Source organism: Cibotium barometz, chromosome 16, assembly GCF_041138505.1.
Source record: "Cibotium barometz isolate CiBa-2024 chromosome 16, ASM4113850v1, whole genome shotgun sequence".
In the NCBI taxonomy this organism is placed as follows: Eukaryota; Viridiplantae; Streptophyta; class Polypodiopsida; order Cyatheales; family Cibotiaceae; genus Cibotium; species Cibotium barometz.
In genome coordinates this window covers 1,417,239-1,433,480 of record NC_141061.1, presented here as the reverse complement: position 1 = coordinate 1,433,480, position 16,242 = coordinate 1,417,239, and the positions used below count along the sequence as shown (strand labels likewise).

The following is a 16,242-nucleotide window of genomic DNA, read 5'->3' as shown; positions in this document are numbered from 1 at the left end:
AAAGCCAAATAAGTATGGTCCGCACCAATGGGGCATGTAGGGATAGTGAAAGAGTCTATCAAAGGTCTGTGCTCTCCCGCGAGCCCAATATGTAGTCCACAGTGCTGCTGCCTCCTGATGATGGGAAACATGTGAGTCTTCCCGATTCTGGCCATTGTGACATCCCGTTATAAATAACGAGATGGTGTCTAGCTCCCAGGTCCAGAAGGTGTTGCCCATAACCTGTACTGTCTGGCCCACTGTCCTCTGACATCCTCATGGTCCCTGCATCTACATCGTCTAGTGCCTGTAGGATGAGGGGATCTGTGAAGTCGAATGATTCACACTGTCGATTCTGTGTGCGTGCATTGAAGTCCCCCATCAGGAGAACCTCCCCCATGGTCGAATAGTGTAGGATATCTGCGGATAGAGTGGCGTATGAAGACTCACTAGGAAGGGCCCCTCTCTCCTCTCCTCCTCCAATCTGGTCCTCCATGTGACCTGTGTTGAATCTCGACCCCTTCGGCGGGAAGTAGCATATTGCCAAGTAAACTGTTCTCACCTCTGAGAGCTGTAGGCTAATCCACATGTAGCAAGCCTCTGGGTCTCTCGACACCACCCTCATACGCTCGTGTAGTGCTCGTCTGAATAGTATAGCGATCCCACCTGAGCCTCTGGAAGTGCCCTGTCGCATCCCTTGTCTATACACTGATTCCCACTGGTACCCTGCTACCCGTGGTAGGCCTCTCTCTGGGCTTTCATGTGTCTCTGTTAGAAACATGATGTCCCGGTTCTCCATAACCTCCTCTAGTCTGCCTGGATGTGTCCATAGAGCCCCATTGCAGTTCCAAACTGCTGCATATATCTCCTTGTGCTTCTTGATAATTTCTTGTGTCCCATAGGCCATATGGCGCTATGCCACCATCTTGCCCTCTATGTATACATGGCCGTCTCTGTAATGTGCCTTTTTCCCTTCAGCACGTGAATTCCAGGCGGCAAGCATTAAACGTCCCACCACGACTGAGTATTTCAGCATTTAATGCTGAAAAAATCACATAAATTGCTGCGCATTTTTCCCTAAATGGCTGGGCATCATGCGCCTGATTCTGGATGGGCTGGACAATGCTTTTGCAAACAATTTGAGAGCTGGGCAGCCTGTATGGGCTGCCCCATACCTGCCCTACAGCCATACAAAGACTGCATCTCCTGCATGTCTACCTTTAGCCTGCCCCTAGGGCTGTCCTACAGCCCCTCCATGGCTGGAGCCAAGGCCTTCCTGGCCCTCATGGGGGTGGTTTCACACTATCCCCATGCCCACACAAATACCCGGGGTAGCCCTATGGGCTGGCCCCTTGTTCTAAAAGCAAACCCTAACTAACTACTCAGTGATCTGGCATCCGACACCATACCAGATACACAGAATCACTGACATCATTCCAGAGGGAGACTCACAGCGCGGACTGGCACTGTTTCACAGTGCACAGCTGACCTTAGACTCCTGTGCAGGACAATGCACACCTGACCTCGGACAACTGAGATGGATCTCTGGCTGACTCGTCCCGGACTGGGCTCACATGGGACTAGTTCACCATCCCAGGTCCTGCACCTTCTGTACATATATGTCTGCGTGGCATCCAAGTGCGGGATGCACGTGACATACCCTTCTGCTTAACTTGACGGAAGCTGCATAGCCTCCAAATAATCCGTCAATAACGCCGGATAGTCTTCGAAAAACTCTTTGTCGAGCCATACCGCTTCATGGGTCCCTCGGTCCTGAAACTTCGTGAGGAACTGTCTTAGTCTTCGGCCTGAGCCATGCTTGAAACGGTGCAGAAGGATCTGTTCTGGAACCATAACTTCTGCTTCATCAACAATATCTGGAGGGATAGGACCTGCATATGGCTTTAACCAACTGACGTGAAACACATCGTGCATAGTCCAACTCGGAGGTAGCTTTAACTGCATAGACACCTCATTAATCTTTTTCCTGATGGAAAAAGGTCCAAAGCCCCTGAAAGACAACTTTGGGCATCGCTTGCCCACCTGTTTCAATCTTTGCTTCATAATCCAAAGATAAACCCAATCCCCTTCCGAAAACTTCATATCCCTTCGGTCTTTATTGGCCTGTCGAGTGTAGGTCTCTTGCGCTTTAGCCAATCTGTCTTTTACTGACTCTAAAATCTCCTGGTAAGACTCCGTCACTCTGTTCGCTTCAAGTACTGAAGACAAGGTCCTGGTCAACAATGACTGGAAAGGTCTTCCAAATGCTACCTCATATGGAGTCCTGCCAATAGCTGAAGAAAAAGAATCATTTAAAACAGCTTGAACTAAAGGCAAATATGATTCCCACTTACCTTGCTGATCGTGGACATAACACTTCAGCACATCAGAGGCCAACTGGTTGTATATCTCTATCTGGCCGTCCGTCTGTGGGTGGAATGCATTGGAAAAATTCAACTTAGTACCAAAGTTATCAAACAATGCCCTCCAAAAATGACTGGTAAACTTGGCATCTCGGTCTGACACTATGGTCCTAGGAATCCCGCCAATGGAGTACCAATGCCGAATGAACAACTGGGCAACATCCTCGACAGTCACATTGGCCTTGCAAGAAATAAGCATAACAAATTTGCTAAATCTATCAACAATAGTTAAGCACTGCATATTACGCTTACTCGGACTAGGAGGTAGATTCATGACAAAGTCCATCGAAATGTCTTAGAAAGGACCCTCAAGAATTGGCAAGGGCAGTAACAACCCTATCTTCTTTCCACGAGGAGCTTTCACCTTTTGACAAATATCACAGCGTTGTACATATGTAAACACATCTCGCCTCATCTTTGGCCAATAATATTGTTGTTCCAATTTCCCCAGCGTCGAATTCATGTCCCTATGACCACCTGTAATGGCGCCATGGGCATCATGGAGAAGAGCTGTCCTGAACGACTTCATGACACATAGTCGGCCTTTGTAGAAAAGCCAACCATCACATATCAGAAAGTGGCATGGTCCTGTGGCATCCAATGCCTGTTCCCACTGTGTACCGAATTCCTCGGAATCCACGTACGTGTGCTTCATGTCATCTAGTCCTATACCAACAAGATCAAGTCTAGTGGTTTGAATCGTAGTCACTTGTCCCTTCCTGCTCAAAGCATCGGCCACTGGATTGGCCTTTCCTGGAAGGTACTCAATCATACCACCGAATTGCTTGAATATCTGACTCAAGCGGTGTTGTCGATCACTGTGCACTTGGCATTGTCTGAATCGGCCATTGTGCACTTGGCATTGTCTGAATCCAGTAGTGTTGTCTGAATCCAGTTGCTCAAAGCATCGGCCACTGTGCACTTGGCATTGTCTGAATCCAGCAGTGTTGTCCATCACTCCACTGTGCACTTAACATTGTCTGAATCCAGCGTAATGCTTGATGGTCAGTGCGAACCTCAAAGTCACAGCCATACAGAAAATGTTTCCAATGTTTCAAGGCCTGTATAACTGCTAGGAGTTCACGATCATAGATTGAGTAGTTTCTCTCTGCAGGTAAACTTACGAGACATGTAAGCTATTGAATGACCATTTTGTTGCAATACACCACCAATTGCGATGTTGCTTGCATCGATGATCACCTAAAATGGTTCGTCCCACGAGGCAAGTGCTAAACAAGGCGCTTCTGATAAAGCCACCATGTAAGCTACTCAATGACCATTCTGTTGCAATACGCCACCAATTGTGATGTTGCTTGCATCGGTGATCACCTGAAATGGTTCGTCCCACGAGGCAAGTGCTAAACAAGGCGCTTCTGATAAAGCCACCTTGAGGTTCTTGAATGCCTCCAATGCTCGTGGAGTCATTCGAATCTTTTGCCTTCTTGTCTTCACTCCCTTTAGCAGATCGGTGAGATCTGCCGAGAGGTCAGAAAACTTGTCGATGTGGGTGGAGTATGCCTGGCATATACCCACAAATGATCTGATGTCATAGGCTGTCAAAGGTACTTCCCAATTAACAATCTCGGCCACTTTAGCCGGATCCAGTCGAATGCCTTCAGCACTAATTATGTATCCCAAGTAATGCACCTGGAACAGATAAAATTCCGACTTCTTCTCATTGACGTAGAGCTCGTTGCTTTCCAGCAACTTAAGAACTTTCTCCACATCCATGTCATGTTGCTCAACCGTAGCTAAAAATACCAATATGTCGTCCAGAAATATGAACACACACTTTCCAATCCGCATCATAATGCGATTAAATGTAACTGGGGCGTTCGTCAAGCCAAATGGCATGACCACAAATTCATAGTGGGCCCGTTCCGTACGGAAGGCTGTCTTGGGGATGTCCCCATCCACAATCCGCACCTGGTGGTACCCACTCTTTAAGTCAAGTTTCAAGAACACCTTTGCTCCATTCAGCCTCTCGAGAATATAATCAATTCAAGGCATCGGGAATCTGCTCTTGATAGTCAGCTTGTTGAGTGCACGATAATCGACACACAAACGGGAAGACCCATCTTTCTTCTTGACAAATAAGATCGCTGCTGCAAATGGCGACACACTGGGGCGAATGAAGCCAGATTGCAACAATTCTTGGAGTTGGCGGTCCAACTCCGATTCCATTGCCTTGGAAAGGCGATACGGAAACTTGCTCGAGGGTTCTGAGCCTGGGAGGAGGTCAATCTTGTGGTCCTCCGGTCTAGACGGGGGGAGCTGGGGAGGGAGGCTGTCCCGAAGAAAAATCTTATGGAACTTTTCATGGAGAGCCGAGTACTTCTCGGAAGCACTGGCCACCGTCTGGGCTGTCTGGATGTAAATCATCGCACACTGTGCGCCTTTCCTGACTGCTCGCTTAGTCTGTAAGTGGCTTATGAGCGGAAAGTTCGGAATTCTTGGCTCACACTTAATGGTCACCAGGGCGCTTGACACATTCCGATTGATCTGGAACGTGTGCTTGTCCCACTTAACATCAGGAAGAAACTTGTGAAACCACTGAATACCCAAAATTATGTCTCTTCCTACAAGAGGGGCAACCATAAAATCACGCACAAATTCTATGCCCTGAATAACTAACTTAGCACCTAGAGCTTCATACTTGACGCTCGTTGTCATGCCTGTGCTAAAACCCTCAACCTGTTTGTCCACCGAAGTCAGGTCGAAACGGGCACGCCTAGCGGCCTGTTCCGTGACCACATCCTCCGTGCTGCCGTTGTCAAACAAGACAACGACTCTCTGGCCACCTATGTAGCCAAAGGACTTGAGCAATTCGTTGCGCTCATACTCCTGGTCATGGGCGCCCTTCTACTTATCTTCGAGCTCCCGGCTAATAATTGCTCCAACTAAAGCACCGGGGTTTGAAGAACTAGGGGTAGCCACTGGGGTTTGTGTGGGAGCTAAGCTCACCATGGAAGCTGTGGAGGCAGCGGCGGCGGGCTTTGGAGGCTTCTTAGGACAATCCCGAGAAGTATGTCCTTTTGTATGACAAAAGAAACATCTACCCTCCTCCTTGTACTAAGAAAGCTCCTCAACACTCAACTTGCCACCTGTCTTGCCTGCCTCTGCTTTCTGGTTTGGAGTAAGCTTAGACGAGTTCTTGGAGCCAGAGGCTCTCGGGCTCTGTCCTGGGGAAGACCCCGTCTGGTTCTGGCCTTTGTCCCCCGAGGCGGTAGCCCTGGGAGAAGCCGGCTGGGAAGTCTTAGGCTTGCCACCATTATGTTTCATTTCTGCACTCTGCGTAAGCGAGAGGGCGTCTTCAAAGGTGGCTGGCCTAAACATACGCACCTCCCATTGGATTTGCGTGTCAAGGCCATACAAAAACTGCCCTTTCTTGTCCGAATCAGATAAGCCTAATTGTAGACATAAAGTCGAAATTCTATTGGCAAATTGAAGGACTCGTTGCGCGTTCTGACGTGCTCCCCTGAACTCGTCTTCGAGTCGCTCAAGGTAGTGGGGCGGTAGAAACCGCTGCTTAAGGTCGCGGACAAACTCGTCCCACACATAAGCTGCCATACCTACTCTGGTGTGGGCATGAGGCCACTGAGTCCACCAAGGAATGGCCTCACCTTCCAAGTACCAACTGGCTAAGATCACTCTGTTAGTATCTGTATTTCTAACTGCGGCAAAGTAAGCTTCAAACTCATGCAACCATGAATAGAGAGTTGTGGGATGAGTTTACCATTATACTTACTGAAGTTCATTTTCTCAAGAAAATGATTCAAGGGTGTTGCCGGTGTCAATCTGGCGTCCAAAGCTGCTAGGTAACGCTCGTGCTCCACACGTCGCATGGCTTCGTCTTCACGTTGTTGGATCTCCAATGCACCCATCTACAACTCAAGCAAAGAGCTCAGCTGCGGTCGTGACCCCGCAAAAGGATCCCTGTGTCGAGGATCTGGAATCTAAGATACGGAAGGAGAGGGAGGAGGAGATGGAAAACACGACGCTGGAGAACGGGTACGCTCTTCCAGAGCCAAGATCTGCGCCTTCTCCTCGTCCAACTTGGTTGTCTAGTCTGCGATTTCTCGCATCATCTGCTGGAACATATCTGTAACACTCAAGCCTGGTGTCCTAGCTGGACTGCCTGGTGCACTCTAGTCCCATGGTTCTTGGTCTCTCTCGTCATCGAAGCTCACCATAGCAGAAAAATGCACTTCCTTTCCGGAACGCAATCTGACCATCCACTATCTGTGTGGGGGACGTCCGGAGGCTTCCGGAGGCTAAAAACCAACCGTCCTTCGAGGGACAGGAGTCACTCCGAAAAGAGTAGTCCACCGGCGTCTGAAAACCAACCAAACGAGCGAGAAAAAATTATGGTTTCTTTGTTGAATCTTTGCACTTGAAGTAGGCTCTGATACCACTGTAACATGCGGAAGCTTCGGAGAAGATTGGTAACTTCAATGCTCAGAAATGCTCAGAAATCAGCACTCTTTGTTGAATCTTTGCACTTGAAGTAGGCTCTGATACCACTGTAACATGCGGAAGCTTCGGAGAAGATTGGTAACTTCAATGCTCAGAAATCAGCACTCTTTTCGCGAGACGGAATTAACGCACAAACTGAATGAAGATGTGCAGAAAAGAGAGAGAGAGAGAAAGAAAGAAAGAAAGAAAGATTTTATTAACGTCTTCCAAAAGACCGAACTCGGCCTATGAGACAAATCGGAGTACCTGTATGGGGTATCCTCTGTCATCCCAACAAAATGAAAAAGTATTGAATAAAAAAGCTGAATCTGGGTGTGCAGGGGATGGAGCTCTATTACTAGGAGAATGCAAAGCTATATGCATGGAGTATACAATCATGATATGCAACCTAGCTAGCTCCATCCTGTACCATACTGGGGGTATAAAATGGTATACATCAGTGAAGGGGGTGTCCACAGCTCCCTGAAGAACATGCCTGGGTGTGCTCTGAAGCGAGCCAGTCGCTCCGCACCCTCTCTGTGAAACTGAGCTCTGATCTCTGTCATCTCTCTCTGGTATAGGCGTGGTGTCCGAAAGCCAGGTGTCCTCTGTCTCCTGCGGGCTCTAAGTGTCTCTGCTCTCTGGAGAGTAATTCCCTGCCGTGTAGGGGCTGGGAGGGGTATGGATCTCTGAAAAAATGTAGTAATCTGTGTCTGTCGCCCCCCCTCTGGAGCTGTCTGAGCCTGTAATAATGTCTCTCTGTGGCGCTGTATGTCTAGAATGTATCTCCCCAGTATGCGCTGGTCTGCTGTCTCAAAGATCTGGCGTAGGGAATGTGGCTCTCTGAATAAAATGGGATATCTCTCTCTGATGGCTGTATATGCTCTGCATCTGCATACATAATGCTCCTCACTCTCCACCTCCTCTCTGCACAATCTGCATACCCTCTCCTCTCGGGGGATCCGTGCTGCTCTGCCAGTCTCAATCTCCAATCGGTGTGATGAAACTCTGAGCTGACCAATAGCCACTCGGGAGAGGCCAAAGTCGGCCTATGAGACAAAAATAATAATACAACTGTGTTCTTCCGGTCATCGGAAGAAAAGAAAGAAAAGAAAAAGTGTGCATGTGTCTGGATACAGCTGTGAATCATCATGGATCGGTGGAGCCCATATACAAACAATATAAGGGGGGGTGGGGATGTGGATGGAGTGCTAAGGCAAGATGCATCTCTATATGCTGAAGGGGTAGTACAAGCATGCTATGCAGATCTATGGCTAACTCCATCCAGGGCCATAAGAGGGATATAAGACATCATACATCGCCGATGCTGAGGCTGTGAATGGCGTGAACATGTACCCTGAGTCTGAATGAAAGCGAGCTAGCCTCTCTTGTGTCTCCATCTGGTGTCTCATTCGGATAGCTGCTATCTCTCGGTGACGGAGTCGGGGTGCTCTATGTCTAGTCTGTCTAGGTCTCCTCCTGGCTCTCAGTTCCTCTGCTCTCTGTGAGAGAGAGAGAGAGAGGACACAGTATTGGGTCCCAAATACCCTCTCTAGGACCCCCACCATGGATGGTGTATTTGCTTTATTAGAATGATGTGAATCTGAAAGAAAATACAGAAATCCTTGACCTTTCTTGGCTGAGAAAATCCCTGCCCTTGACCTGCAATCCTTCACCCCTTTGCTTAGCACCTTCTTAGCTTGTCTAGCCCCTTTTATGCTTGAGCTCTTGGTGAGAAATGAGATGAACTAATGGGATTATGGACTCTCCTATTTATACTACTCCAGCTAGAGCAGTCGGCCAGCTGAATTCCAAGCCGCCAGCATTAAATGTCCCACGACCGAGTATTTCAACATTTAATGCTGAAAAAATCACATAAATTGCTGTGCATTTTTCCCTAAATGGCTGGGCATCATGCGCTTGATTCTGGATGGGCTGGACAATGCTTTTGCAAACAATTTGAGGGCTGGGCAGCCTGTATGGCTGCCCCATACCTGCCCTATAGCCATACAAAGGCTCCATCTCCTGCATGTTTGCCTTTAGCCTGCCCCTAGTGCTGTCCTACAGCCCCTCCATGGCTGGTGGGTTCAGCCAAGGCCTTCCTGGCCCTCATGGGGGTGGTTTCACACTATCCCCATGCCCACACAAAGACCCGGGGTAGCCCTATGGGCTGGCCCCTTGTTCTAAAAGCAAACCCTAACCAACTACTCAGTGACTTGGCATCCGGCACCATACCAGATACACAGAATCACTGACATCATTCCAAAGGGAGACTCACAGCGCAGACTGGCACTGTTTCTTGTGCAGGACAATGCACACCTGACCTTAGACTCCTGTGCAGGACAATGCACACCTAACCTTGGACAACTGAGATGGATCCCTGGCTAACTTGTCCCGGACTGGGGCTCACATGGGACCAGTTCACCATCACAGGTCCTGCACCTTCTGTACAGATATGTCTACGTGGCATCCAAGTGCAGGATGCACGTGACAACAGTCAAGCCTGCAAATAGAGCTTGACCACACATGACTTTAACTTACATCAGTCTACTCAAAGCACACCCCCCCCCCTCCCTTTTTTCTTTCTCCAGGCAGGGATAGGTAGGAGCTAACAGAGTATTAGACACATATAAAAGAAAAAGAGACACACGAGATACAATCAAATTTTGGGGGACTGCCTGTTCTACCCCACTCACCCCTAGTTCGCTGTGCTGCTACTGTTGCCGCCACTCCTTAGTACGGTGTCTCTCACTGAGTCTCACCATCCATAGCCATGGACCTTCCTAGATCAACCAACCACATCCGAGAAGTTCTCTAGCAAAAATTTAGACAAAATTCAGATGCGAGCTGGAGTATGGAGTGTTGTCAACGGCACATAAGAGAAAAGCCTGAAGGTGCAACTATAACACCTAGAGTGCTTATCGACAACCTCATTCATCATGTCGACTTTGACAAGACTACCAAATAGGTATGGAACAATCTTGAAAATCTGTTCGGGAACAAGATTAACAATTCAACGGTGTTTCTAAAGCAAAAGTATTAGGGTTTAAAAATTTAAGAACACATTGCAAGAGCATCTCAGCACCATAGGTTCCCTTCTCCAACAACTAGCTGCTTTAAGAGCCAACATTGATGAAGATGACAAGAAAGCAGTACTCTTTTCCACCTTGGAAGAGATGGAAAAGTACAACGAGGTGATAACCTCACTCGGGTGTCTAGAGAGATGCCATATGATGACATGGTGGCTATCCTCATCGATGAGGATCGTAAACTTTGAGAGCACACTTCTCTCAGTCTTGACATAGAGAGGGGTTACTTTTCCAAAATGAAACGTAAACCCAAGGGAAAAGTAGTCAAGTGCACATTCTACACAAGAAGATGAGACACACCAAAGAAAGATGCTACAAGCAAATTGCAAGAGAACAGGAGCAGAATCACGCCAACCTAGTGGCAAAAGAAGAAGAAGATCCTAAAGATGCACCAGAGTAGCTGGAAACTGCTACAAGAGTACTTGAAAAAGTCTACACTACAGTGGCTAATCTATCTCTTTTTGAGAAAGATATTGATTGGGCTTTTTAGACAAATCATTTCCATTTGTGCTGAGTCAATAATGGGTTCTCTACCCAGGTAGCAGAGCAAGCGAAGTGGTCTAGAGGCGTATGGAGCAAAGTAGCGATGGCGACGCAAGCAATGGTGAAGCAGAGTGGTAGCATCGCCGGTGTTGGTGGTTCACTGCATACTTGTACTGTCCGAAAAAAGCCAGCGGCGATGGTAGCTTCGCCGAGGGGCTAGACAAAGGTGGTGCACCCAGCACTAGCGCCGCCCGAAAAAGCCAACGGCCGCAACGGCTCTGGTTGGCGGCAGGAAGGTGACCAAGCTCTGATACCAAATGTAGTATCTTTAGGATTAGTAGAGCAGAAGCTATGGAGGATGCAAGTGGAGGCCAGCCATAGCTATAATGAGAGAAAGTGAGAGTGAAGTATTGGCTATTGTTAATAGAAATTGGTTGCGCATACAATGATGCTTTGTTTAATGTAGTGTCAACACTGAAAAGATGCAGGGGAGAAGAGAGCTTGAGCTCTTGCAAGCACACACACTCACAAAACCCTAAAAGAGAACACACAAGGTGAGAGGCTGAAAATCTTCTTCTTCTTCACACAACACTCAACACACCATATACAAAGTTAAGAGTACACACAATATGAAAAGGTACTCAACCAAATACATACTAGGGTTCTCTATAGTGTGAACCCAACTAAATGAGCTGGCGCTATAACTATGCCAGTCTCAAGAATGGCTGTCACACAGCCTGTCATCCCACTGGCCGCATATCACCCATGATCTCACCAACCATGCCAGTGGTGTAAGTGTGGGGCCTATCCCCCAGGCGGATCATCAGTGTCCACCGTGGCACCGCCTCACTAGATGAGCTCGATATCTCAACACTCCCCCTCGAGCTCAACTCCATCTCATGTACACCAAGCAAAGCCCTGAATCTGCGGAGCTTCTCTGTACCCAATGCTTTGGTGAAGATGTCAGCGACCTGATCCTGTGTGCTGACATAAACAAGGTCAACGTCTCCTACCAAAACCTTCTCTCTGACAAAATGGTAGTGGACCTCTATATGCTTCGTACGAGCATGAAAAACTAGGTTCTTGGCCAACTGTATACTGCTAATGTTGTCACAGAAAATGACAACTTGTCTATCCACTGATAGACCCAAATCTGTAAGTAGCTTTCTCAACCAAGCTATCTCATGCTACCATAGCAGCACCTCTGTACTCGGCCTCTGTACTGGATAGAGCAACCGTAGGCTGCTTCTTGCTGCTCCAAGTCACAGCAGCACTCCCCAAAGAAAACATGAAGCCACTAGTAGATCTTCTATCTCAGATACTACCAGCCCAATCAGCATCTCTGTACCCATGTACACATATCTCTGGTTTCATAAAATAGTCCACAATGCAAAGTAGACCTCACATACCTCAGTGTGCGTCTCAATGCATCCAAATGCGGCTTCCGAGGAACCTGCATAAACTGACTCACCAACCCAACAGCATAGCTCAAATCTGGCCTGGTGATCGTCATGTAGATCAAGCTTCCTACTATGCGCCTATACATAGTAGGATCCTCTAAAATCTCTCCTGAATTTGCACTCAACTTGCCATTCTGATCCAATGGCACTGAGATAAGCTTACAGCCTGTCATACCATACTTGGACAACATGTCCAAGCCATACTGTCTCTGCAGTAATCCAATACCATGTGGTGACCTAATCACCTCAATATGCCCAAGAAGTATCTGAGCTCCCCCAGATCCTTCATCTCAAACTTCTGTCTAAGCAAGATCTTTACATCAAAGATCTCTGTATCATGGTCCCCCGTAAAGATCAGGTCATCTACATAGATGACAACAAGCACAACCCCTCTATCACTGTGTCTCACATACAGCGAGAAATCTGCATTGGCTACATGAAAGCCAATAGTGACAAGATATTCAGAAATCTTGTCAGACCATGCTCTTGGTGCTTGTTTTAAGCCATACAAGGCTTTCTTCAACCTGCAAACATGCTCGGGGTGACTCACATCCTCATAACCAGGTGGCTGCAACATATACACCTCTTCCTGCAAATCCCCATGCAAGAATGCATTCTTTATATCCATCTGATGTAAAGACCATTGCTTTGACGCAGCCACTGCTATCACAACTCTCACTGTTGCCATCTTGGCAACTGGGCTGAAAGTTTCCTCATAATCAATGCCATATGTCTGCGCATATCCTTTGGCTACCAATCTAGCCTTGTACATGCTTATGCTTCCATCACTGTTATGTTTTACTTTGTACACCCACTTGCATCCAATGGCTTTCTTGCCTTCAGGCAATTGCACTAAATCCCAAGTCTCATTTCCATATAGTGCATCCATCTCCTCATCCATAGCTTTCTCCCAACACACATTTCCAACAATCTCATCAATGCATGTGGGCTCTACAACCTGCACAACTTTTGCCATGTATGCATAGTGATGTGCCACATAACCATCATAGGTAAACCTCTCCACAGGATTCTTCACTCTCCCAGATCTTCGCAACTTTGCATTCATGGCTTCCATAGCCTTCTTTACACCAGGTGTTCTCATATCCCAAGATCCTCATCAAGGCTCATCACTGAGCCACTAGACTCTCCATCAACATGAGAATGCCCTGCAGAAATGTCAAGCATACTAAGATGCTCAACCACTTTCTCTTTGCCTTTATGTGATGTACTAATCACATTTACAGGACTGGTATTATGACGCAGCCTGCCACTCCATGGTCTATCAACTAAACCACTAGATGAGGACTCTCCTGGTCCACTCAAAAACTGTGATTGCTGACTTGCATTCTGTGCAACCACATTGCCACTCACATCAACCCCAACAGCTTCTTTTTCAGCAGCATACCAGCTGCTCATCTCATCAAAAAAAAACATCCCTGCTTACCCTCAACTCACGTGTAACAGGGTTATAACACCTGTATCTCTTTTGCTCAAGGGAATACCCAATAAACACACATTTTTCAGCTTTTGGATCCAGCTTAGTTCTCAACTCATCTGGCACATGCACATATGCAATGCATCCAAAGACTTTCAGATGAGACAAATCAGGTTTTCTGCCAGTAAACCTCTCCTCTGGAGTTACATCATGTATGGCTGCAGTTTGAGTCCTGTTCATGATGTAAACTGCTGTAGAAACAGCCTTAGCCCAATAGCTATGCGGCATATTCTTCTCTCCCATCAATACTCTCGCAATCTCAGCAATGTGCCTGTTTTTCCGCTCAGCAACTCCATTTTGCTACGGAGTGTATCTGCATGTAAACTGTCTCTGAATACTATTCTTCTGCAAAAATTCAGAGACCTCATTGGAGAAGTACTCTCCCCCTCCATCTGATCTTAAGCACTTTACATGTTTCCTTGTTTGCTTTTCAACCATAACTCTGAAATTCTAAAAATGAGTGAACACCTCACTCTTCTCCTTCATGAAGTATACCCACACTTTCCTTGTGTGATCATCAATAAATGTCACATAATACCTGCAGTCTCCCATAGACATGGTCTTCGTAGGATCCCATACATCCGAATGCACAACATCTAGTGCATTTCTGCTCACATTTCTGTCACTTGGAAATACATGCTTTGTTTGCTTTCCAAATTGGCATGCTTCACATATTTTCTGCATACCTTCAACTTTAAACTTTGGCAGCCCTGTCACAATTCCTTTTGTCTGCATAGACTTCATTCTCTGCACATTCACATGTCCAATTCTTTTATGCCAAATGTCTATGTCTGCAACAATTCCTGAACCATTTGCAAACATTGCAGCACTCACTTCAGGCATGTTTACATTCAATGTAAACATTCTACCCACTCTATTGCCTTTTGTAATCAACCTGCACTTATCTTTAAAGTCTTCAACATAACAACCATCAGGGTTAAACCGAACCTACAAACCCTGCTCAATCATCTCGCCAACTGAAACCATATTCTTTCTTATGTTCGGAACATGAAGTACATCTGCAAGGTACTTCACTTTGCCATCCTGCATAGACAATGGCACATCTCCAACATGGGCAATTGGATGAGCAGTGTTATCCCCTGTTTCCACAAAACCTGCTCTTTCAAGGTTTTTCATCTCCTTGAACCACTCCCCATGACTTGTCATGTGGTTCGAGGCACCTGAATCAACGTACCATACATCATCTTTATGTGCTGCTTCAACATTTTCAGACATGGCATTAACGACATGCTGCATAACAAACAACCTTTCATTATCCTCATTGTTTCTGTTCGAGGATACATAGCTATTTTGCTACAATTTCTCATTTTGCATGTCAGCCTCCTTCTTATAACAATCTGCCTGCACATGTCCAGACTTACCACAATAAAAGCATCCACGTGTATCATTATGTTGCCTTTGCCAATTTCCACGACCTCTTTGGCTCCCCCTGCCTCTAAATTAGCCTCTTCCACCTGCGTGTTGTTGTTGTTGTGAATTCTGGAACTGTTGTTGTTGCTGCTGCTGCTGGCCATAATTATGATTACCTGTTCGGCCACCTCCTTGGCCGCGTCCACGGCCTCCTCTACCTCGTCCTATTCCTGAACTTGTGTAGAAGGCATGTTGCTCTGAACTGTTTTTTGTTTTGTGAAGACTGTTGGTCTTCACCCAAGCTCTTCTCTTCTATAATCAGCATAGACACCAAATTTGTGAAATTGGGAATGTTTTCCGGAGTCTGAATAGACGTCTTGAACGCCTTGTATTGTGGCCCGAGACCACGTAGACACACTTCCACCTTATCATCATCATCTTCTGAAACACCAATAGATGCAAGGGATTCCACAATACCCTTGATCTTCAATGCATAGTCATTCACAGACATATTCTTTTTCTCCACAGTATGAAGTTCATTCTTCAATTGTATCTTTCGTGCCTTGGTATTCGTTTCATAGAGTTTTACCAAGGTGTCCCACGCCTCCTTGGAGGACTTGGCATCCTGTATGTGCCCAATCATGGTGTCCTGTATACTGATAGAGAGCCAATACATAACTTTTCTGGTTCCTTGGTTCCAATCCTTGAACTCTTTCACATCTGCAACAGTCGGATTGATCTCCGGTATCTCCGGTGCCTCTTCATGCTCACCTTCTATGTAGTCCCAGTAACCCTTTCCCATCAGGAAATTTGTCAACCTGAACCTCCAAGCATGGAAGTTGTTCTTGTCAAGCTTCTCAGCAACAATCTGGTTTATGCCATCATTTGACATCTTGCCAGACACACAAATTTACCAGAAACAGCACTCTGGCTTGTCCTGCACAAACTGCTATATTTTCTGCAACGATACTGTACTACACTCAAATGTCACAACCAGTGATCTCAATGTTCATACATACATCCAATGGCAACTGTTTGACCTCCTTGCAGCACACACAATGTCTGCACAACCAATCTGTCTTCCTGCAGTTCTTAAAACAAAGTTCTGCATAGAATCGATGACTTGCCCGCAGTGCTCGAACTCGCCTCCTTTCCAAAAAAACGGAGATCCTAACGCGCCCGAAACGCGTTTTCGGCCTGAAAAATTTAGTCCGATAGGACACAATAGTTGCCCTATAGCTTTACTCCCGCGAAGAAAGCTCCTCAATCAGAGATCGTTTGCCAGTGCCTCTCGTAGAGCTCCCGACAAGGGTGTAGTCACCAACACAAATAGGGAAGAGTAGATGCTCCTCTTACCCTCGTACCGCTTCGTGTGCTTCTCTTGCTTGCAGCTTAGCCCTTAGCATGAACCAGGCTCTGATACCATGAAAAGATGTAGGGAAGAAGAGAGCTTGAGCTCTTGCAAGTGCACACACACTCACAAAACC

General features: G+C 46.8%; 2 protein-coding genes across 3 annotated transcripts in view; both read right to left on the bottom strand.

Annotated features, from left to right (window-relative positions):
- LOC147630250 (Major facilitator superfamily protein) overlaps positions 1-16,242 on the bottom strand; it is a 143,147-nt gene that overhangs the window by 97,780 nt on the left and 29,125 nt on the right. The gene's annotated exons all lie outside the window — the stretch shown is intronic.
- LOC147630251 (uncharacterized) lies at positions 59-944 on the bottom strand. The gene has a single exon (XM_086809961.1). It carries the CDS (start codon positions 884-886, stop codon positions 59-61), a length of 828 nt encoding a protein of 275 aa, XP_086666087.1. The 5' UTR covers positions 887-944.